Here is a 25,915-nt window from a genome sequence, read left to right as displayed (position 1 = left end):
AGTTCAACTGTTGATGCAAAATCAGAGGAAGCTACTAAAATGGAAAAAGGAAAATCAGCATTAAGCAAAGTTTTGGAATCTTTGTGCATACATCACCAGCAACAAGTTTTGGCTATGTTGAAATTTCTAGTCCAAGAGCAGAATGCTACTTCTCTTTGCTGTTGTAATGCATCATGTGCTGTGTCTTCAGAATCTCAAAAGCCCCTATTTGAAGATGATATACATAGCCTATTCTGTAGTTATGAATATAGACTGGCAGAAAGAGGGTGTTTACAAAATGAAAGACAAAGTGCTGTTTTAGTGCCTCTGCCAGTCTGTATTAAAGAATTACTTTGTTTATCTTGCCGTTCTGTAACTGTTGAACACATTAAGACAGTAATGAATAGAGGAATTGCAAACTCCTACAATTCTCATAGGTGCTATTCTCAACTGTTACCAAACATTGACTCTACGAAATCACCCTTTCATAGTCCACTTTTGTCAAGAGAAGTATGTGATCTTTCAGTCAGTCTTAAAGATGTTTGCAGATCTCGAAGTCCCTCACCCCCACCGTTATCACCTGTAGAGAATGAAGGATTTGAAAAATTGAAAGACGTCATCTCAGAGTTTTCAGCCTTAGAAAATAACACATTTGAAACAAACACTAACCACCCTCCATCTCTAACACCAGCAGAAATAAGCAGCAGCAACAACAGTGATCAAGAAGGCAAAATACATAAAACTGAAAAATCCAGCAACTCTGATTCTTTGCTTTCAGATGCCAGTAATAATTGTACTACAAATCATGAAAAAGGTGAAACTACTGTGATTTTTCAAGATTTAATGGATCGTATTAATGAAAAATTAAAATCAATAGAAACCACAGATGTGACAAATGTTGTAAAACTATCTAGCAATGAATATAGTACAGCTAATGATTTTAAATTGGGAGATTTAATAACATCTCTCTTGCATAATGCAAAGGCCAGTGATTATAGTTTTATGGAATTACTGAGTCAACATGATAAAAAAATAGAAAATAAAATTGTTCAGACACGATTTCGAAGGCGTCAACAAACTTTATTTGCACTGCACAACTCTCCTGACTCACCCATGATTAGAAGGCAGTCCTTACAGATAAAAAGAGAACTAGCTAGATTTGACGAAAATTTTATGAGAAAAAAATACTCTGAAAAAAATTCAAGGAAATTGGTGTGCAATGATACAATATTGTCATCAGACAAGGAAGAATTCCATCATTGTCAAGGGCCTTCTTTACAAGATTCTAAAAGCTTTCAAGATAAAAATCATGCAGAAACATCATTTTTACCAAATTATGCATTACAGTCATTGCAACTACCTTATAATAGTTTAGAAACTAACTTGGCTTTTAATGAATTTTCAGAAAACCTTGAAACAACTTCACCTGAGAAAATTAATATCAAATCACAAGAAAAGTCTGCAGCTGGAATAAAAAAACTGGAAGATAATAGGTACAATCCAAAATTAGAGAAAATTCAAACTCCCTTGAGAAATAACGTTCCTGAACTTTTGAGCAGAACTAAACGAAATATTGTACCCCCAGGATGGTATTCTATATATGTGACAAATAATTGTTCTTTTAAAAAATCACCTAAGGCCAAAAGAGTATCTGAATCCACACAAAATAAAGATCCAGTGAAAAATGTTCACATTGAAAGCTCACAAAATATAGACCTAAACAAAATTGCAATGAATTCTAATTTACAGGTTATTGTGGAGCGTTTGGAAGATACAATAAATAAGACCAAAAAGTCTTGGAATAATCAGCCATTATCAGAAGGATATAAAGCACCCAATAAGTTAATAGAAATTGATGGTAAAGATGAAAATGCTGGGAGAAATATGAGTCTTACGTTGAATAGAATAAGTAAAGAGCAAGGTTTATCAAAATGTCAGACCACATCGAGCAATATTAGCAAGTGTCATTTGGTGCCTACTGTGGATTCAAATAACAAAAGGCTTGATAATTCAGAAAGGTCATCCATTTTAGAGACAGGTTGCTTGACTGCCAGTGTTGAAAGTGTACCAACAAAATGTGAAGATATTGAAAGCTCTTTTTCTAACTATGCAAGTCCTATCAAACTCATGTTTTTATCTGAGATTAAAAGCAATGAAGGAATCAAATACACTTTAACTTCAATTGGTACTTCCCAATCAAATGTTGATCATCCTTCTGAAAAACGTGCAACCCTTCATGTAACTGGAAAAAAAAGAGAAACAAATGAGGATATCTCAAATGCTAACTCTGAAAATTACATTTCTAATCATGATACCGACACATTTCTTAGAGAACTGACAAAATTTAACTGTGCAAAAGAAACTGTAGAATCCTCCACATTGTTTTCAGATGATTTGAATAGTGATAAACCACAAGAACCTCTGGAAAATTCAAGCAGTGCTGTTGATTCATCTTTTAAAAGAAAACCAGGTAGACCTAAAAAAATAGGCCCTCAAGTTGTGAAACAGATTAAACGACCAATTGGAAGACCACCGAAACCTAAAATTGATCAAGTGGACATCTCCATTTGCCAAAATGAATCCTTTTGTGCTGGAAAGAAAAACCCAGAATCTCTCATATCAGAAGCAAAAGGTATTTATAAAAAAACTATTACAGTAACTGTTATTTATGGAAGGTCAAGAAGAACTAAAAGGCATGTATCTGAAGGAAGTGTAAACAGTAGCAATATTATGTCATTAAACAATAATGTTGCTGATTTTTCAGCTGACTACAGTGGTCTTGGAAGCCTTACAGAATATGAAATTGACTCAGGTCAAAGGGCTGGGTCTAGCTTGACTACTGAAAGAGAGAACTTGCGATCTAGCTTTGACTATGTTAGACCAGTCAGGAACAAGTCTGTGATACTTCAGCCTTCCAAGAACATTGCTCAACCAAATCAGAAACCTTCAACAATTATTAGGAAGCCTGGTAGACCTGCAAAAGTGAAAATATCTGGCATATCTGTGACTATTAATAGAATTTCTCCTCAGGAAAGAGAAGTAAGTATTAGCAGCTGCTTACCTCCTTTAGAACAAGAGAATACGTTAGAAAAAACTCTCCCTGAAGAAAAATATGATCAACAGTGCAATAAGGTGGATAAAACAAGGCACACTGATGCTGACATTTTAAAAAATGGATCAAAAAGTGTGGTTGCTCCTGTACCTTTGAGACATTCTATTAGGGACAGAAAGCGATCTCTGCACTTCTTACATTCATTAGCAACTTCTAGTTCACTTATTTATAAAAATTCTCTGCTTCATAGATCATATAAACTCCATTTAAGAAAAAGCAAAAGCCTAAAGAAAAAATATAGGCAGTCAAGGATAAAAATAGCTTCCAAAGATACCCCAGGAGCTAGACATCCAAGGAATGCAAACAAGTATTTGGAAGATAACAAATTAATACCAATTTCTGAAGTGTCTTTAGATCCTATAATATCATCAAATCCTTTGCTCAGGTGGTGGGCTACTTCTGCTTCAAATGATTCTTTATTAGAGGAATTAAACAATAGATTTGAGCAAATAACAAATGCTTGGGTGCAAGTGAGTGGAGATGAAGCTGAAAGTTTTGATCATAAAAAAAGAGAATACATTGAAAATGATAATTTCAAATTAGAAAATCCTTTGGAAACTTGTCTTTTAGAACTTGAAGTTTCACCTGTAAAAATGCTTTTTCAGAAAAAGTATGATTTGAATGAACTTTGTACCTGGTTTATGCAAACAACAGAAACACAGTCTCTCTCACTAGTTAGAAAAGCAAATGCTCGAAACCCTTTGGAAGTAGTAAATACCAAGGGAATTAAGTTGGGAGCCAAATATTGTGATTTTAGTACTAGCCCCTTCAAGAAGCACTTTAAAAAATTTGCACTCTCTTCTCCTTCGAAATCAGCAGGGAAATTGCATGTACTTCATAAAATGGTTAACTCTCCCCTCTTAAATGTGAAAAGTAATTTAACGCTAGCTAGGTTGAAAAGGACTGAGTTTAAGAGGTTGCACCATGAAAGGTGGAGAAGAGAGAGAAAACTGCACAGCCATGGAACAGTTGATTGGAACTCCAAAAGGAGGGACTTAAGATGTTTTTACCAGAACCAATTTTTAAATAAGACTGAGGAGGGAATAAATGCTGACATTCCACTCCATGGAAAAGGCACAGTAGGTAACCATTGTACTTTCCCACCTGAGATCAAGGGTGACTTTTTTCAAGACAGGGTGGCAATGCCTGACTTCAAAATGCATAATAATGTAGAGAATAAAGTTAAGTCAAAAGTGAAGGAGTATGGAATAAATTGTAGCCAAAAAGATTTTGAAAAGGGATCAAAACTAGGAAATGTATGTCCAAATAATTGGAGGTCAAAATCTTTAAAAGACTGTAGAATATTTTTGAGGAAGATTAACTATCTTGAACATAGAAATACTTTTAAGCTAAATACAATCATTTACTCTCCTGAATCTGTTAACAGTGAAAGTAACCATCATACACATATAGAAGGATCAAAGCACTTTACTTTAAGATCTCATTCTGCTAGGCAAAGTTCTTTTAAAAAGCAAACTAAAGAAATAGAAAATAGTACAGCAAATAATGCTTTAACCAATAAATTTGCCGATCAACATAGCAGTAATAAGTTAAGCAAATGTATAAACTTTGACAAGAATCCTTCTGATAGTTCTGAAGTTCTTAGCAAATTGAACAAAAGAAAAAGACCACCATGGAAGACCACAGAAATGTCAACAAAAAGACATAAACGGCAGTCTTGCAACAGTGGACAAATGGCACACTATTTTTCAAAATCCCAACTAGGTAAGTTTTTCTCTAATTAATTTTAAAGTTTCATTGTAGGTGCCTTGAGTAAAGAATGAGATAACAGGTAGAAAAGAAACAGCTGGTTCCTTTTAAATTTATTTCTAAAATATTTGTACAACCTAATTTCTTGGCACCTAGTATGAAACTCAGGAAATTAGGTATTGCTAAATGTACCAATGCACTTCTTCCTTCACCATAATGTGTCTGATATTTCAAGCACATAAAAATATGTTCAGTAGAGACAAAGTTTTTTAAAAATATATCAATATGCCATATTACCTACTTTTGCATTAATAGATCTAATATAAAATCAGAAGATAGTTTGATAAATATGACCATGTAACTAAAAATTAACTACATGTTAATATATATTTATTCTCTTAATAACTATGAGGCCATGTGGGAAAGAGTAAATACTTTCTCATTGATAATGACCATAACATACTACAATCCTAGGATATCAGTCTCCTATCCACCATCATGTTGTTAATGCCATTTGACACTGTACTGGTTTGAAACCTACTTTTAAGATCTTGCTTATTTGAGGACCAGGAATTTAGCTCATTGGCGCTGCACCTGCCTCACAAGCACAAGGTCCTGAGTTTGATCCCCGGTACCAAAAAAAAAAAAAAAAGATCTTGCTTATTTGAAAAGTGGTGTAATGATATTTTTTCCAATAAATCAGCAAATTTGAGGGTTTTTTTCATATCAGACATTGAGCTCATTTCCACAGATAGGAAGATGAGAATTCTTTTCCATAGCCTCACAAGACAAAGAATCATTGGAAGAGCATTGCTAAATTAAGAATGCAAACCGAAATTACTTTTAACAAGTACTTATGTGCTTTATTCAGTTACACTGATGTGACATTGGTGCAAAGAAACTATTACTATTTGGAACCTAGCAAAAATATGACACAAACGCAATAGGTGCCGATACAGCCATTTCCATCTCTGCTGTACAGTAGGTGCTACACAATGCAGGATATTTAGGGATTGTGAGAGTGCTTACTGATTACTTCCTTCTCATGAAAGAGTGCCAGGTTGCATTTGGAAACTTAAGGATATTTTACCATATGGCTACATTGTTTTATTGTACACCTTAAGGATGTCTTTTGGGGCTTGGGAAGTAGTAATGGGTTTATTTTTTGTTACCTTTATAAAAACAAAGTAGAAGCTAAAATAGTATCACTTTCTCATATTAAAAGCAGTAATTAAATTCTAGAGCTTTTATTGGTTAATGATTTTTATGGCCCCTAAAACTCAATTGCTTTAACTGAATAACTTTAAAATACCTATTTCAGTCATAACTAGCATGTAATGATTAAAATTTCAAATATCTAACACACAAAGATTAAAATTTTAAAGACGGTCAGAGTAGAATCTTTATTATGAAATAAATCAAACCTAAAAAGTATTATCTTTGTTTCTTATCCTCAATATAACTCAACATAACAAACACTATATCAGGAAAAGAAGGTAGATTTTTTTTTAATTTATAATTTACCATTAAAATATACATATGTTTTTTGAAGAGTAAAGTTTCATTTAATAACTTATGTCATGCTCATTTCGTGTACTTACAGTTTATCAAAGAAAATTTGTGTTAATTCATTGTGCAACAGAACCGTATTTTATCCTTCCAGCTTCTTAACCATTGTATTTTCCTAAGAAAACTTATTTTAAACATAAAACTTATTTTAATGATTCTTCGCCTCACTAAATACAAGACCATCCTAGGAAACTTAGAAGGTGAATGTCTAATTATTGCTTCTTCAAATTAATTTCAAAATCCTTTTTGGATATTTAAAGAAATTTTAGCATCATATGAAGAATGTTTTTTATCTTTGTCATTTTAAAAATTACTAGTGCTATTTCCTGTTCTGCTTAAAATTTTATCTTTTACTGATAACTTTCCTTCTTTATTTTTAACATTGTTTTTTATCAACAAGGTCATTATTTTTATAAAGTTGTTTTATAGCAACATTTGTTAAATTTATCTCTTTTTTAAGTGTTTTCTTACGGTGTTATTTTTTTTCCATTATTCTTAGTATTCCATACTTCTTTTTGCCCTTTTGAAATGACACTAAAATTCATTATTAGTTTCATATGTGTTTTCCTTCATAGAATAATTAGGTCTGAAGACTTAAGAGCTTTTTAATAGTAATTTTCCAGAAAAAAATGCCTACCATAATGTATTTAATGAATTTTGAAATATTTCTCTTGGTTAAACGTTTTGTTTCTACTGTGAATGTTTTGTTTTGTATATTTGATTCTACAATGTACATTTATATACATGGATATAGTTTTAAATATTTTTAATTTTATATTTAATTAAATTTGTATTGCTCTATATCAAGTGTAAATGTGAAAAGGAAGAAAAATGCAATTCTGTCCTATTGTTAATTCAACAAATATTTAATGAATACCTACAGTGGTCATTGTGGAAGATTCATGAAGTTCCCTTTCCATCTAAGTGAGAAAACAAGACCTATAACATTTATTCAATAAATAGAATATATTTCATGTCTTAAACAGGATATTATATGCTGTAAGGGAATAGAATGGCTGAAGTTGTGGTTTTTATCCTTATAGAGCTTACCATCTTATGATGGATAGAAAAATGAATAGGCAGGGGCCGGGGATTTAGCTCAGTGGTTTCGCCACCTGCTGCGCAAGCTCAAGGACCCGAGTTTGATCCCCGGTACCAAAAAAAAAAAGAAAAAGAAAAAGAAAAATGAATAGGCAATCCAATATAAGAATGAGTGCTAAGACAAGAGAGAGCTGAATTGTAGGATACATAGGAGGGAAAACGAATTAAAATCTAGAGAATTAGGCCATATTTCCTACATTGTTACAAATAAGCTGAAAGTCAAAGGATGCTCAGATATTAGAACCTGGCAAAGGAGAGTTTCAGGCAGAGCAAACTGCAAGGAGAAATTGTGGGTGATAAGAGAGTAAACTTACTTGAAGCACTGAATAGTTTATAAGAGCTGAGATATAAAATAGGAATCATGGATTAACAGGTTTGGTGGTGGGAAAGTGGTAAAAGATAAAGCTACTGAGGGAAGAATGACCCAAATTATGATGTCAACATCTGTTGATGAAGAAAAGTTTTAAGCCCTAGTTGTAGGAGTAACACAAAAGAATACAAGAGATCTGTGAAGTAAAATCAGTAACTTAGAGGGTCAAAAAGTGAATGATAACATCCAGGTTTTTGCCTTGAATGTCTGGGGAGATCAACATTCACTGAGATATAAGAGAACTCTCTGAGGGAGTTCAGTTTTAGTCAGGGATTGGAGCTATCTAGGATATGTAAAAAAGACATTAAGCAGTTAGGTAATTTGGGTCTCTTGCTAAGGAAAGAGCCTTGAGCTGAGAAGGAGATTGACAAGTTAGCAAATAATTGAAGTCACAAGAGTGGGAGATTTTATTTAGTGTAAGACTGAAAAATCTGAGGATCTCAAAGCCCCAAAGATACAAGGAAAAGAAAAGGTGAGCACAGAAGGAAACTCCTATGAGTAGTCAAGAGGTCAAAGAGGAAACCTTGTGAGTGGAGTGCAGGGAAATATTTCAAGAAAGGAGTATAGGACTAAGGGTATAGCTCAGTAGTAGAGCACTTGCATAGTAACACACACAAAGCCCTGGGCTCCATGCCCAGCACTGGAAAAAAAAAAAAAGTAAATTGTTGTTAAGAAGCTAATAAAAATAAGCTCTGAAATGGTTCCATTGGTTACAAAAACAAGAAGTTATCTTAGTAATTTGAGAGAGAGCAACTTTGGTGGACTAAAAGAGCCAAAACCTAATTCAGTAATAGATGAGTAATAGAAAAAGAGGAAATGAAAACAGCACAAAAAACTATAAATGGCTAAAAATGAAGAGGAGATAGAAAAGTAGCTAAGAGTATGTTGAAGTTGAAGGTAGTTTTACAAAAATATTCAGATGTCAGTGGGAAGCAGCCACTGAAGAATAAAAAGTTGAATGTACAAAACCGAGATGGCAAGCAGTAGAAATGGAGTGAAGACCCTGAGTTTATTCCTGGGTTTAGGATCTGAAGCATTGTTAAGAGATTGGTCTTGGCCAGAAGATTCATTTTTCTCATAAAATGAGCATAATGCTAACAGTAAATGGTGATGCAAATCAGTAATTAATGGGCAGAAAATTTAGATATTAGGGCTCATTTTCTGTGATTTACGAGGCTACCTTAGAGCAGTATGTTAGGATGGGGTGCTCGGGAATTTGTATTAAGAGTAAGTGATTTTATCTCAGTTGCCAGGATGTAAACTATTGGGTTTAATAGTAGTTGTGTTCACCACGTGGTTACAAAAAGACATAGAGATCACAACAAGAATGTATCTTTCATTTTATGAATAGTGAGAAGCTATATGATCAGAGTTGAGTTTTAAATAATCTTTTCTTATAATACAGATTTGGAAATGGGGTGTGTAAAGGACCAGTTGCAGAATTGAAATGATATTGGCCTAAAATGGAGTGTGATTATTGAAAATAATAATACAAACTTTCAAATACTGCATCAGTACCTTTTGAGTTCTCAAAGCAGTTACGTGCCTTTTCCTGATTGGTAAATATCTGGATGTAAATAAACCAATCTGAACACTATCAGGAAATTTTTTTTAAGACTAATCTAATATAGGCTTGAAGCTACTATAGACTAATAGTACTTATCCTAAAAATATTAAATTTTCTCATAAATGCACAAAATTCTGTTAATACTTCAGATTGGATTCTGAGATGTCTTTTAAAAATATTCAGTATGTCAGCTTCTTCTGTTTTGTATTCTGTCCTCAAAAATGACTGAATATATATTTTTTTCACTCAGAATTCTGGTTTTCACACAGGTTTATAATGGTGGGTGATTGTTAATAATATACTTCTTGAACTACCTGAAACCAAGACTGACCATATATCCTCCTGCATTCCTGCCTATGAACATTTTACCACATTTTCTGAACATTGAACACAAGATGTTCTTTTAAATTTCAATGGTTGAGGCAACCTGTTGCACAGAATGTTCTTAGTCATGATTGTCTAAAGTTTAGAGTTCCTTCATATGTTGTTATTCAACATCATAATTATCATTTAATGGAAAAACTGTGAAGCACAGAGTAGATGATATTCTAAATTTAATTTTGATAGAAAAACATTTCCAGATGAGTCATAGTCACTTAATCTGGAGTGCTGCACAAATATTCCAAAGATGAATTCCAAGGAATACTTACCACCCTCCTACACCCCTCCCACTCTGCCAAGATGCTTTGTGTGCACAGGGTTCTAAGATCAGTTCTGTTTTTCATTCTTACCAAGTCACAGTGGTCCATTAGCATGTTAAATTGTATTTCCCAAATGTTTTATGTATCACATAGAACAGTTTGGGGAACATGATTAGAAACACTGCTCTGTATAATTGCCCACTAGAGTTTCTTTATATTTTGCTGTGCTATTTCGAGAAAGAATGTAATGACTGTAAAAATATGTTAATTTACATACTAAATTTGATCCTGTTATATGTATTAAGGAATTAAAAATTATAAGGGCTTTGTTAACATTCACCATTTTAATACCTTTAAGCACAAATCATTCTGATCGCTCTACTTTGCTTATTAGAGTTTTTCATGTTAGGAAAGGGTGAGCTATGGTAGCAGTGAGTTCCAGAGTCTTTGCCACCTATCTTACAAACCATGAGAAAACATTTGACTGTGAGTTTAGGAAAGTATAAGATCAGTGTCTCCTCAAGTATATATCCCTAGTCTTAATTTAGCCAGAAGTGGGTAATGAAAGATATTTTAATAAAAAATTGATTCATTGACATATTCCTTTTTACATGGGCTTCATCTTACTAATTTGCTAGTACCAGTGTCTTAAATAAAACTATTAAAACTTTGACTGTTATTTGAAGTATTCTAATGAAATTACATATTTTAATTAAAGTCTATTCTGTTTATTAGTGAATTTTTTGTCCATTTTTTTAGGAATTGAGTGAAAGTTTTATGTTTTGAAGAGTTTGTAATTTTTGCCAAGACACTTTTAAAATATAAAACAACTACTTTGACAGTCTTTGTCTTGATGTTTTTTTCTTAGAATTTTTCTTGACTATTTCATATCCCATTGCTTTATCAGTCATCAGTTTTCAGGACATTCTGCTTTGTTAGTTGCTGTATATGTTGTCATAGGTAAACCATTCAGTTTATTCAACAAATACAGACTTTTTTTCTTTTGATTTACTAGACATTGTGTTAAGAAACTCAAGGAACTTTTCTGAACATTATTTCAAGTTGTTTTTACTTTGCCAACATAATTAGTATTAACTTGAAAGATAATTTGATTGATTCACCATACTCATGAATATATAGCACAGAATTATTTTCCTACATAAAATTGATTATCTAAATTGAATAATCTTGCTTATGGCCTGCTTTATAAATAAAAGTTTATTGTAGCACTGCCATGCTTATTCATTTACATATAATCTGTTGCTATATTTGAGCTACAGAAGTTGAATTGTATAGCTGCAACAGAGACCATAAAGTTTACAAAATTTTAAATATTTACTACCTAGCTCTTTGCAGAAAAAGTTTGTTGTCCAATGTTTATATCAGATCAATTTCTATATGAAGTGACTAGAAAAATTAATTTCTGGCTTTTTAAAAATAGATTAAGATCAGTCTATCCCATTCATCCCCATACCCACCTGATCTGCTCTCTATCCCAACACACCAGTCATTTGCCATATTGTTTTGTTTCTATGGGATAGTAATTCAGTAATTTTTATCCAGCAGAGTGGTGCTGGGGGCCATAGTGTAAGATTTATTCTATTTTGTAAATCTTAATTCTCTCCCTGCAGCTTCCAAACTTGCTTTTTCTGTCCAGGTAAGTTCAAGGGTTGCCTTCTCTTTTTCCTTAGCTAGCTGCTACCTGTTAGAGATTGATTTCATTGCTTTACACTTGCCTCAGGGTCCAAGTGTTCTTTATTTTCTTCCTTCTCCTTGTTTTATTTGTTTGTTTGTTTGTTTGTTTGTTTGAGATGGGGTCTCATGGGTACAAGTGATCCTCCTGTTTCAGCCTCCCAAGTAGTTGGAACTACAGGCATATGTAAACGCACTGGTCCATCTCCTCACTTAAGAATTCAAAATTCTTAGTCCAGCTCTCCTGGTCACCATTTCTTCCTTTTGTTTTTCCTGGACAGTGAACAGCTTTCATCATTGTCGATCTGAGCATTCTATGATTATCACAATATTAGTGAATTTACTTGTAGATTAATTACCAGAAAAAGAAGGTAGATGTCTAAATGATTTCATCTTGTCACTTTTTTCTTTTTGTTTTATTTTAAACAACCTTAGGGGTTTTTTTCTCCTCCCAGTTCTAGGCAACCTAGAAAATTCTGTTTGCTACTTAGTTTTTGTGTTCTACAAAGACAACTAAATTTTTAAATCCTGTATTTCTACATTCTGTTAATGTATTCCTTCAGAAATGTTTGTCTCCTGTGTGCCAGGCATTATGCTAAACAAATGGGAAACACTGGGGGGGAAACGACTCATGATTACTCCCCTCATGGTTTACTTGGAGAGGCAGACATCAAATAAATAATTCCACAAATCTGTTACGTTCTCAATTAGTATTTAGGGCTATGAGAATTTATTATAGGGAGATTTTTATCAAGTTAGGAAAGTGCAGGAAGACTTACCTAAAGAAATACCTGTTCAGCTAAGCTGTAAAGGGTAAATAGGAATTAACTAGACAAAGAGGCAGAGAGCCAGTAGGTTACCAATGACTTGCCAGGAGAAGGAAATCACATATGAAAAATGCTGAAATGTGGGGAGGTTAGAGGATAGGACTTGGCTGGTGTGTCTAAAATCAAGAGATAGAGGAGAAGTGTGATGGCAAATATGATGAGAACTGAGGAGTGAGTAAAGACATAGACCAGACAAGGCCTCAAGAGCCATGCCAAGAAGCTGTGTACTTTCAGTGCACTGCCATTGCACTTAAAGATTTAAATTGGAAGTGATTAAGGATGATATATGAGATCTTCAGATCCTCCCTTCTAAAAGATCTCTAATTATATTGTGGCAAATAAATGGTGTAGGGCAAGAGTGAAGACATAAAACATTATGGTGGCCTAGAGCAGAACTGCTCTGCTTTCAAACAGTACACAAACCGCATGGTATATCAGAACCACCAGGAGGGTTGTTCAAAGAGACAGTTGGTCCTCAGCCAGAGTTTGACTGTAGGTATGGGGTGGAACCCACATGCTACCTATGCTGCTGCTACAGGGACCACACCTTAAGAACCAGTGTATAGAGTGTTGTGAACAAAAGCTTAGTTCTTTGTAAATATGGATATAATATTATACATTTCCCTCTAAATACTACTTTAGCTGTATTCCACAAGTTTTGCTCTGCTGTGTTTTCATTTATATTAAAGTGAAAATATTTTCTAATTTCTCATGTTTTCTAATTTAGCCCCTGGATTATTTAGAGTTGTGTTGTTTAATTTCCAAACATTTGATGATTTCTCAGATATCTTTTGTTTACTGGTTTCTAACTTAATTGTTTTATGGTTGTAAAATATACTTTGTATGAATTCAGTCTTTTTTTTAATTAGCTAAGATTTATTTTATGTCCCAAAATCAATCTGAACCTTAGTGAATGTCATTTGTGTTCATCAAAATAATGTCTAGGGGTCAGCTTCTCAGTGGGGTGTCCTATAAGTCATGAAGCACATTGTGGGCAGTGACACTGAAGTCCATTTTGGTACTGAGTTTCAGTATGCTACATCTGTTCATGAAAGAGGGATTTCAAAATCTACAGCTAGGAGTGTGGATTTTTCTGTTTATCCTTTCAGTTCTGGCACATTTTGCTTGCTATATTTTGCACCTGTCTAATTGAGTGCATACACATTTATAATTCTTATGTACTTTTGATGAATTTATTTCCTTTTTATTGTGAAATGAACTTCTTTATCCTTGGAAATGTGCCATGCTCTGAAATCTATTTTATCTGATACTGTGATAGTTATTCCAGCTTTTCACAAGTGTTATCACAATAGCTTTTCTGATAACTTTAATCAGGTTGTGTTTTTATATTTAAAAGAAGTTTCTTTTACATAGCATATAATTGAGGCTTGTTTTTTATCCAGTCTAATAATCTTGCCTTTTATTAGATTACTTATATTTAATACTATTAATGTGGTTATATTTAAATCAGCCGATGTGGTTATGTTTAAATCAACCATCTTTTCAGTATTCTTTGTATCCTGTTATTTGCTTCCTTTTTTCTCTTTTCCTGCTTTCCTTTGAAGTAGTATATCTTTCTATTCTATTTAATCTCTTAATTTGCTTTTTTAAAAAAACAGTTTTTATAGGGTTATGCTATATACCATTAGCTTATCAGGGTCCACTTCCAAGTAGTGCTATACCACTTCACAGATACCTTAAGGATTTTAATACCATACGTTTCTGTCTCCTTTCTCTGAGGCTTTGTGCTGTTGTCAAACATTTTGCCTACTGTAATTATAAACCCCTTGTTGCTACTTTGGTTTACACAGGGTATTAGTCCAATTTTTGATACTATAACAAGGTACTAGAAGCTGGATACTTTATAGAGGAAACGGGTTTATTTAGTCCCATTGTAGAGGCTGAAACTTCAAGCTTGGGCAGCCCCATCTGTTCAGCCTTTGGTAAGGGTCCCTGTGGCTTGGTCACAACATGGCAGAGAAGCAGAAAGGGAGAAGGAGAACTCAGAGCAGTCAAGCATTTTGGGTACACTTGCAATGTAACAGATTACTCTTGTGAGAACTAACTGGGGTTCTATGAGACCACAATAATCCTCTCTAAAGGCAGTGACCCAAATACTAGGTCCCAGTGGATAAAGGTTCAACCACCTTGACACTGCCATGCTAGGACCAAACTTCCAGCACATGAGTGATTGGGGCACATACTTAAGCCATATCCAAACTATAGCACCCAGTCAGTTATCTTCAAAGGGATATTAAAACTGGGAAAATAAGGGGTTTTTTTCATGAATTTACCATTTATCGTACTCTTTGATCTTTTTTACTATCCAGATTTTGATAGAGTCATTTCCTTTAATAGCTTCCCTTAGGAGTGCTATAGGACAGGTCTGCTTGTGATTAGTTTACTCAGCCTTGCCTTTGTGTATCTAAAAAACTCTTTTTTCACTTTTCTTTGTTGTTGTTTTGGGTTTTTTTGTTTTGTTTTTTGGTTGGTTAGTTGGGTTGGTAATTGGGGGGGTTCTGTTTGTTTTGTTTTGTTTTTTGAGATAAGGTCTGACTAGTCCACGCTGGCCTCGAACTCAAAATGATCTTTCTCCCTCAGCCTCTAAGTGCTTGGATTATAGGCATGCACTAGCATGCCCAGACTCAGTTTTCCTTTTGAAAACTATTTTTCTTGAATATGGCTATTTTTTTAGTACTTTAAATATATCTTCTGGCTTGCATTTCTGAAGTAAAGTTTGCTGTCATTCTTATATTTGATGCTGTATTTGTGAGATGCTTTTTTCCTCTGGATGCTTTTAAGATTTTTTATCTCTGGTTATCAATAGTTTGATTATAAAGGATCCTGGTATGGTTGCCTTCATATTTTCTCTGCTTAGAGTTCATTGCAACACCTGGGATATGTGAGTTTACAGTTTTCATCACACTTGGCCATTTTTTTAGCCAGTATTTCTTCAAATGTGTTTCTGTCCCTCTCTTCTCTTTCTGTTACTTAAATCAAATGTATTTTGTCCCATAAGTCACTGATACTCTATTGATATTTATTCAAATTTTTTTCTCTTTATTTCACTACTTTGGATAGCACTAATCCTGTATTTGCATGATCATTAATCATTTCTTTGACATTGCCTGATATGCTCTTGGTAATATCTAAGATATTTTTCATTTCATAAATGTAGTCTTCTTTGTACCTATATTATTTCCCATCATGCTTATGCTTTTTCAGCTTCTTCAGCTTGAGTATATTTAAAATAGAGTTCAATCTCCAGTGCTGCAAAATAAATATATAGACAAATAAAATTCTAAAAATTGTAACTGACATCCTTATGTACTAATTTTATAATGTGTGTTATCTGTTCTTAGTCATTTGATTTTTCTTCTCACTATGGACATATTTTACTACTATTTGCATGCTTGGTAATTTTGGATGGGATCCCAGACATTGTGAATTGTACCTCGTTGCATGCTGGATTTTTTGCAGTGCTTTAAATGTTTTGAATGTTGTTAGCTTATTGAGAAATACTTAGATTCTTTCAAGGCGGCGAAACCACTGAGCTAAATCCCTGGCAAGGCTTCCTTAAATTAGGGATGATTTTGCTCCACAGAGGATATTCAGTAATGTATGAAGATCTCATTTATTGTCATATTTAGGAGGTACCACTGCCATGTAGTGTATAGAGACTAAGGATGTGCTGCTTAACATTCAGTAATGCCCAGGACAGTCCCCACAACAAAGAATTATCTGGCCCCAAATGTTAGTGATGCCCTACTCTAGGGCTACTTTGATATCACTGGTAAGGCAAGCCAATAATCACCTGAAGGCTCTGCTAATACCCCACGGAGGACTTTCCATGCAGGCTCATAGGAACACAAGTTATCCGGCCTTATATGCCTTTATGGATTTTCTAACTGGTCCTTTTCAGTGGTTCTTTTCACAGCCATTGGAAGCATTCATGCACTGACCAGTAGATCAGTATTTACCTTCAGACCTGAGAGAAACCTCTGCAGTGTGCACTGCTGACCTGCGCTCATTCTAAGCCCCACCCCTGCTCATTCCCGTCTGCACTCTGCCCCACTAATTCTAGTCACCTTGCGTATCCGGAACTCTCAAATCTGTCACATCAGCTCAGTAATATTTCCAAGCCCTCTTGGGTTCTGTTCCCTGTTGTGCATCCCAGAAGCTCTCCACGTGGCCAGCCAGAGCAGTTTTAGGACTTTCAACTTGTCCTATCTTCAGTGTTTATTATCATCCTGCATGCACTGGCTGTCCCATGTCATAAAATGGGCCTGTTAGTCCAGGCCTGTAGTCTCAACACTCTGGGTGGCTGTAGCAGGAGGGTCACAAGTTTACACCCATCCCGGACAACTTAGTAACTTAGTGACTTAGCAAGATCTTATTTTAAAAAATAAAAAATAGGCTGGTGATATAGTTCAGTGCAGAAGCCCTGGGTTCAAGTCCCAGTACCAAAAAGAAATGAAGGGGAGGGGAAAAAAAAAAAACATTTCATTTAAAATTGTTTTAAAGTAACAGTAAATATAACTTCTTTTACTTTATCAAGGTTTAGCCTTTCAACAAGAATTTGTCCAGTTTTATTTTGTTTTGTTTTTGAGACAGGATCTTGCTAAGTTGCCCAGGCTGGCCTTATACTTGGAATCTCCTGCCTCAGCCTTCCAAGTGTACCACATGTGTACCACCACTCCCAGCTTTGTTCACCTGCTTTCTGTGTACTAAGTATTGGAGATACCGTGCTGAACAAGACTAATAAGGACCTCTGTTCTCATCAAGTTTGTATACCAATGGGAGAGAAACACAATAGAAACCATAATGTAGTGACAAGTTCTCTGTTCATGATATTGGGTGATAAAAGGAGTTTCTGGGTGGTGTGCATATTAGGTTTAGTGGAGGGGGGGATCCTTTATGAAGAAGTAATGTATAAGATATGGGTGGTTTTAAGTTATCCAAGATAGAGATCATTGATTAACAGAATCTGAGTAGAGACAGCACCTTTAAAGGAAGTAAAGAATAAGAAGAAACTGAGGCCAAGGGTGTAGCTCAGTGGTGCCACACACCTGCCAGGCAAGCACAAGGTCCTGAGTTTGATCCCCAGTACAAAAAAACAAAAAACTAATGCCTGGGATATTCTTGAGAAATTCCAGCATTTATACAGTTAGAGTAGGCTGACTTGCAGTGGAAGCAAAGGAAAGCCAGTAGTGTTGGATCCTAGGGGCCAAAAGAAGGGAGTGTGAAGAAAGGGTGCTTTGTCTGCTTGGACTGCCACAACAAATACCACACACTGAATGATTAAACATGGAAATGTATTTTCTTAGTTCTGGTGGCTGGAAAGTAAAAGACCCATGTCTCTCTAGCAGGGTCTGGTTTCTGCTCGTGGTTCCTTTCCAGGCATGTAGAATAGCTTCCTTCTCACTGTCCTCAGATGGCAGAGAGGACTCTGGTACCTACTCCTCCTCAGAGGATTCCGGTCCTATCAGATTAAAAGCCCCTCCTTTATGACTATCTTAATTACCTCCTAAAGGTCCTATCCAAATACAATCATATTGGGAGTGATAGCTTCAACATAACAATTTGGAGGGACACAAGTCCACAGCGAAGGAAATGGCTGCAGTATTGAAAGTTGCTAAGAAAGAAAAAATTTAAGAACTAAAGATCATTGAATTTATCAATGTGTCATTGGTGATTTCAGTAAGTGCTATTTTCATTAAGTTAAAGGTTAAACTACTTACTGGAAGCCAGCCAGATTGGTATGGTTTGAGGAATGAGAAGGTAAGAAAATGGTGATAGCAAGTATACGGTGACTCATTAATCTATCTGTAAAGTATTAAACTTGAAGAAGATGGAAGATTAAAGTCTTGCTCAAGATTGAGACCTTGCCCTTGTTTAAATATCATGATGAGGATCCATTTAACAGGAGGTGGTCTATTACTTATTGCCCTAAAACTCTTTACCTTAAAATAGATAAGCATTTGTTTTATTCATGAGTCTGTGGCTGACAGACAGGGTTTAGATGTTGATCTGTCTGTGCTTACGTATCTTGGTGTTAGCTGGCTGCCAGATGAACAGTTCACCTCTGCCCCATGTACCTCTCACATCCACCCAGGAAGTTGGCCCAACCAAATGTTCAGGCTTCAGCTTTCATCATATCTGCTGACATCCCACTGGCTAAAGCCAATCAGGTGGTAAAGCAGATTAGTCCAGTTAGGCCAAAGGGGGTGAATTTAGGGACAGGAGAAGAATTGGGGTAATTAGTGTAATCAATTTGCTGAAGATGGCATGCCCAGAAAGAAAAAAACAGAGTGAAAGTATCATTAATCATCTATGCCTGAGAAGGAAGATGGGAACAGGGCCCAAATTGTTCTAAATCAGCTCAGGTTCTGTGGGCTTCTACTGTTAGTTGGAATTATTTAAAATTATCAGCTTGTTAATTGCTTTAAATTTCATATTAGTAAAATTTCCTTTTCTTTTTATAAAGGTTCCTGAGTTCCATACCAACTGGATGGTAGAATATCTATCATACTACTTGAGGCACAGTTCAACCTGAGGCACAATTAAGCAATTCAGAAGAAGTCTTTTTGGCCAAGGGTCATTTCTGAATTGCTTAGCAGTTCAAACTGCTCATTGACTTCTGAAAATGACTGAGTTTGTGTCTTTGATCTAATTTGTTTTTCCATTCAACTAAAAATTCAGATAGACCTCCTGTTTCTCAGTAAAGAACTATTCTTTCCAGTTAAAATGTTTTCTTATGAATTCCTGGTCACCATGGTTTGCTGTAATAGTCACATGACTTGCTAGTTACATATTAAGTATATATATGGATTTCTGTGCCAATCTTTATATCATCTTTATATTGAAATTTAATGTAAAATAGTTTCCCTAAAACCAGCTGTAGCAAATTGTAAATCTAAGATTGCTGTAGCTCATTTTGTGTAACTATAACAAAATACCTGAAGCTCGGTAGTCTGTGAAGAAGAGAGGCTTACTTCACAGTTCTGGAGGTTCAATAGTATGGTGTCAACACAGATTTCTACTCAGGTGGGGCATGCACAAGAGAGAAAGATGAAAGGAAAGAGGAAGATGAAGGGAGCAGGAAAGGTAAAAGACTGGAGAGGAGCTAGACTTGATTGTTTATAACAGTGATGACCAACCTTTTAGAATTTGCAATGATATAAACAGTCCATTGTGGCACACATCCCATAGGCTTGGCATCACTAGTTCATAACAACTTGCCAGAATTGATTCACTCCTGCAGGATTTGACCCATGTGCAAGTCAGGCATCATCGCCTCCAAGAAGGCAGTCACGACCCAGTCATGTACCACTAAGCCCTGCCCCCGAGAAGTTCCACTCTCAAAACTGTTAAATTGAAATAAGCTTTCAGCATGTGAGCCTTTAGGGGACAAACCATATCTACACCATAGCGTGAATTGTATTCAAAGACTATTGAACTTAAAGGATTCCTTTTTACCACCATGTTTTTCCACTCCTCCAAATAATCATAAGTCAGAAAAACTAAAATCTTCTGCTTAATCTACCAAGTCTTTAAATTCATCAGTGTCTTGTTAAATTATGTCTTTAAAAATGGAGGTTAAGCCAGGTGTGGTGGAGCATCCCTATAATCCCAGGAGTCAGGAGGCTGAGGCAAGGTGATCACCACAGGTTTGAGGCCAGCCTGGGCTACGTAGTGAGTTCAGGGCCACCCTGAACTACAAAGCAAGATTTTGTCTCAAAAAAAAAAAAAAAACCAACAGCAACAAAAATGGAGGTTAAATTACATTTTTTAAACAAACAAAAAAAAAACTAATCTCTTACAGTTTGCCAAGAAGAGAAAGCTTTGCTCAAAGTTAAGTTCGTAGTCACCCAGGCAGACCATGTTTACCTGTCTAGGTCCTATGGCTTTTGCACATTTGACCCCTCTTAAAACCCAGAGATTAAAAATTAAACTGTTACATCATTTGTCTACACAAATTATTACATCTACAAAAATTATGCAAACTACCTAATATCGTAGATATTGCAGAAACGAACCCTACACATATCTGCCATATTTTATCTCCAATAAAAGCACTTCTGCCATTTTGTGATTTTTTTATGCTAACTCATTTATTCATATTTATGCTATAACTCATATTTATGCTATAACTCATATTTATTCAAATTGTACTAAATATCCAGTCAGTGGGCCAAAAATGTTAACATGCATGCTATTCTCTATGCCAGTGTTTTACATAGACTCACAAAATAATCTCATTAGTCTTAAGTGGAAGGTTCCATTGTCTTTGCTTTCCAGTTAAGTTATTTCCTAGAAATATTAAGGAATGTTTTGATTCAGAATCAAAACTCAAGCTCTACAAACCCTCAGCCCCAGTTTACTAAAATCCTCATCCTAAATACCCGTTTCAATTATTTCTTCCTCTGGCCTCCCCAGTCTGAAAGCATTGATCTTTCCTTTCTCTGCAGTCCCTTGGTGCCTAGTTACTCCTTTTACATTTATTGCATAGTTATTTGTGTAGTTAATGAATACCTACTGACCCTGTTTCTTTACCACACTGAAGACACCAGCACACCCTTTTTGTCCTCCTAATCTGTTTGTTCTTGGTTAGGTTTGAGGGAAAGATGGATGAACCTTGCTCATAATCCTCACATAGACCTGATAAGTACACACTGTCTCCTCATAGAACTGAAAGCTCATTAGTGGCAAGGGACTCTTAAGCCTCCTGGGCCCATCAAAGCCATAGTCCAGCAGACCAGTGACCATTTTTTATAACTTCTTACTGGGAATTCACCTGTCCACTTTATGGAAGTTCTCTCATCCAGCTTCGTGTGTTTAACAACCTTACTGAATTTGGATAGATTTGTGGACAGCAGACCTCAGAATAGAGCTAAGCTATAACAGTTCTTCAATAAATTTCCACAGTATCAACATTTAGAAGACACCTCTTCCAGAAAGAAGTAAATCACCATTTAGTGTGGTGATTCAGTTAGATGAGTTTAAATGTAATGGTGTCAGATATCTTACAGTAACTACTCAATATGCAAATCCTAAACCCAAATCCAATTCATCTGTGCATGTAATATGATGACTTGTTTCTCCCTTTGAAAAGATGGACCCATGTACCCTGAAACCTCTTGACCTGATGAATACTCTATGGTAGTTCCCCAAAACATGTTAGTCAATGCCATACCATTTTTTTTTCCTTGAAAATTGGAGTAGCAACCCCGTTGCAGCTATTGGTATGAAAAAACTACATGTACTAAATATATGGCTCTCCTGGTTGAGGTTATGGTTGTAGCCTTTAGGATTTCTGTCTTACTCCTGTAAACCACTTGCTTGTCCACATCTCATATGTTCTTAGCATGAGAGAATCATGACAGGATTACAACCCAAGAGATAGGGTACAGTGTCAGGTAATACATCATAGGCCCTAAAGACTTCCATTTATTAGTTGTGTGATTGGGTGAGTTATTTTAGTTTCATGTTCAATAGGTGGTGCTTAGGTGCTTGAATGAGGTGATATTTTTCTTTAAAAGGGCTTTTAGTACAGTTCCTAACATGTAGCAGTTATTTTGTCAGTGATATTTTCAGACCTGTGTGGATCACACCAAAACTTATTTCCTTGCAAATTAGCTAACACTGAAGTTTACTGTCTATGATGACAGAAATGAACCATCACATATCTTCAATGATAAGTAAATTATTAAATTATTAGATCTAGATACATTAAATTTTCATTTATTAAAATTGGAATTAGCAATAATCCAAATCACAAATGATAATTGGACTAATGTGACCTTCAAATAGTTTCCATCTTTTACCCATTACAAATGTACATACTCTACAAGTTTCCATTCAGGTGCTAGAGACGGCTTCTGTGTTAGGATCCATGAGATTCCTGAAGTACTGAAAATAGCCCTAGACATCTGGATAACCATTTCAGATTCCTTTTGCCCTTACCAACCCTCACCTACTGTGTTAGTTATTTTTCTCTCATTGCTGAGACAAAATACCAGACACAAAGTTAAAGGGGGAAAGGTTTATTTGGCTTACAGTTGTAGAGGTTTCAGTCCAAAATCAGCTGGCTCCAAGGCAGGGTGGCAGAGGGACAACAGTTCATGGCAGATAGTAGCAAAGCAACTAGAATTTAACATCTTTCTGCCCTTTTATCTTATTCAGTCTGTCGGGATTAGGGCAATCCCAACAATCAGTGTACTGGTTTAGTAATCACACACCCTGAATCACATTTAACCCAGCATCACACACTCTAGATTTAACCACCGCATCCACCACGTGAGGCTTCGAGGGGACATCTAGACCCAAACCATAATGCCTACCATTTAGGTACCTAGTTTATATAAATAGGAGAAGCCTGATTTATGTACGTGCCCTCCCACATCTTCCTCCATTCACCAAACTGTGCAAGGTGAAATAACCCTTGCATTTGTGTATCATTCCTTATTAAAGCATATTAATTGGCTTTCCTTATATCATGACAACTCTATAAGGTAAGCAAGGAAGCTGTCATTAATGTTTTTCTTACAAGTGAAGGAGATGAGACTGAAGGATATTAAGGTTATCTGTCCAAGGTCAGAGGTTAATGTCATGAAAACTTGAAGTCAGCTCTACATTCATTCTCTCTTTTCTCTCAGGTACCACTCTATGTTTGTCAGCCCTATTGCAACCATTCATCTCAATCCAGGATATAGAGAGTTCCTCTTTCTCACATGACTTAAATGTGGTATATTTGCTTTCTAATCATGATATAAAATATAAAACCATGAAAAATCTGATGGCGTAGAATTTAGGATGGATGCATTATAAAATTACCATAAGCAGATATAAACTATGTACTAACAAATTGGTCTAGGTAGGAGGAAGTGGGGTTGTAAAACATAGAACAAAAGATTAACTTTTCTAACTACATAGCAACAAGGAAAAGATCATCATCCCAACTGGCAAAAAACACAGAAAAAGCCAGGTGCAGTGGTGCATGCCTGTTATCCCAGCTACTCAGGAGGCTGAGGCAGGAAGATCACAAGTTCGATGCCAGCCTAGTGAGGCCCTGTCTCAAAAGGAAAATGAATGAATGAATAAATAAATAGAAGTCTGGGGATGTAGTTCAGTGGCAGAGTGCTTCCCTACCATGCACAAGGCCCTGGCTTCAATCCTCAGTATCGCCACCAAAAAAGAAAGGAATGACTACTAAAAATGGAAGTATGCTTAACCATGCTAAGAGAAATGCAGATTAAAACAATGGCAGCCACTTTTTTAACCTTGCAGATTTTCAACAATCTGCCATTTTTATTATCCATTTTTGGTTAGAGTGTGATGAAAGAGCATTTTCACACCTCACTGGTCAGTGTAAAATGGTACCTTTTTGGTATTACAGTAGCTACCCTCCATCCGTGGTTTTGCTTTCCAGTTTCAGTTACCCAGAGTCAACCATGGCCCAAATATTACATGGAGTATCTCAGAAACAAACAATCTGAGTTTTAAACTGCATGTTGTTCTGAGGAGGGGTGAAATCTCACACCTTCCCATCATGCCCAGGAGCTGAATCTGGCACACACTGTATGCTACCATCCATTAGTCACTTAGGAGACGTCAACTGTCCCAGCATTAGTTATTTCTGTGTTACTGTGTTATTGTTAATCTCTTCCTGAGCCTAAATTAGAAATTAAAGTTTATCATAAGTATATAAAGGTTTTAGGAAAACATTGCATTCTGGAGTGTATCCCCTGTCAAAAATTTTAAAGCACATTTTGACCCAGCTGTCATACTCCTAGACATCAACTTTATAGTTATACTGACACATCATTAAACATTCTGTATATCACTGCTTTTTTTCTCCCATTGTTTCTTCTTTTTTTGAGACAGAGTCTCACTTTGTAGGCCAGGTTGGCCTTGAACTCACTATGTAGCTCAAGCTGGCCTCGAACTTGAGGCGATCCTCCTGCCTCAGCCTCTTGAGTGCTGGGATTAGAGGCATGCGCCCCCGCACCCAGCTTTATCATTGCTTTTTAAGGAAAAGATTAAAATAGCTGATCTATTCATTGAGACTAATGAGACACTGTAATATAACCAGAGTAGAATTTTCTATCACTGTTAAAAAGAATCAAGTATTCATTGTACAGCTATACATATAGGACATGTATACAGAACTGTGTTAGGGAAGGAGATAGTTGAAATGTGTACAGTATGTGTACATACGTCAATGAGAAGAGAGAATCTGAAGAGGATGAAGAGCAGCAGTAGACCTCTTTGCCCTGTGTAACATTTGTACTGACTGTGATATTTCCTCTAGATTCAGACTTTGAAAGCATGGACTAGACCTCCCTCATCTTTGTAGCCCAAAGATACTTTCTAATGAGTATTGTTTATTAAATAATTTCATTGGCTTTGGTATTGAAAAGAGGTCTAGGTAAGTACTAATCAGAGAACCACATTTTTATTTTAGCCTACATACATCTGGATTTAGGATACCCTGAAGAAGAGTGGTTTAGTGTTCTGTACCTTAGTTTCCCTCTCTTAATCAAAAGGCCTAGAAAGAGCTCTTCCAGCCCTAATGTTCTAATACCTTTGATTCCAGTACTTCATAAAATAGCTATTATTCTTCTGTTCTTAAATATTATATAGATCCATAATACCCCAGCTTATTAGTGTAAGTGTATATGAGCTAAATATGTTAGTCTGTACAGTAACATTTAGTCCTTTCAAAACTGATATTCTCTTCCCATACGTGTGTGCAGTTTTGTGCATCCCTGAGGTCTGTGCTCCATTGGAGCTAGTAGTAGCACCATTCTGGAAAATTAACTTTTTAAAAGAACTGCCTTAAATATTGAAAGGAAGGGCCGGGGATTTAGTTCAGTGGTTCCACCGCCTGCCTCGCAAGTGCAAGGTTCTGAGTTTGATCCCCAGTACCAAAAACAAAAAAACAAACAAAAATATTGAAAGGAAAAATGTAGTTAATTATTATTTTTAGAAGAAAGTATTTTGTTGTTCTATGTTCTTTTTTAGTTTATTACTTGACATGCTTAACTGGCAACCTATCTTGATTATTATGTATTTAAGGCTTGCTATGATTTCTTGAAAAAAGCATGCTTTTTCCTCAAAAATAAATATGCAGACTAACAGTCTTTCCATTTTCCAAGGAAAATGCTACTTTGAGTTTTTGCTTTCTTGAAAAACAAAAACTTTAGTACCCTGAATCCTCAGTTTAACAATAAGCAAAGTAAAATTTTCCAAAAATCAACATTTCAGATGTGAAAATATTTTAAATCTCTTTGACTTATCACATATTGACATAATTTATTCTGAGTATGTTCCTAGTAATCTCAC

The 25,915-nt window shown here is 35.5% G+C and overlaps 1 protein-coding gene across 9 annotated transcripts in view; it reads left to right on the top strand.

The window, feature by feature from the left end:
- Positions 1-25,915, top strand: part of Lcorl (ligand dependent nuclear receptor corepressor like) — a 199,435-nt gene that overhangs the window by 155,937 nt on the left and 17,583 nt on the right. For 8 of the 9 annotated variants that reach the window (XM_021260234.2, XM_021260238.2, XM_087187816.1 and 5 more), the window contains one exon: positions 3-20,727. In XM_021260234.2, the coding sequence (XP_021115893.2) occupies positions 3-4,836 (4,834 nt within the window). In that variant the 3' untranslated portion in view covers positions 4,837-20,727. Of the gene's footprint in view, positions 1-2; positions 20,728-25,915 lie in introns of those variants that run through there. The other variant, XM_021260232.2, reaches the window with a different exon arrangement.

Source organism: Heterocephalus glaber, unplaced genomic scaffold, assembly GCF_053883595.1.
Source record: "Heterocephalus glaber isolate CG9 unplaced genomic scaffold, H.glaber_assembly_v1.0 deba00001509, whole genome shotgun sequence".
In the NCBI taxonomy this organism is placed as follows: Eukaryota; Metazoa; Chordata; class Mammalia; order Rodentia; family Bathyergidae; genus Heterocephalus; species Heterocephalus glaber.
Note: the sequence above shows the minus strand (reverse complement) of the source record. Positions and strands in the feature narration are given on the sequence as shown.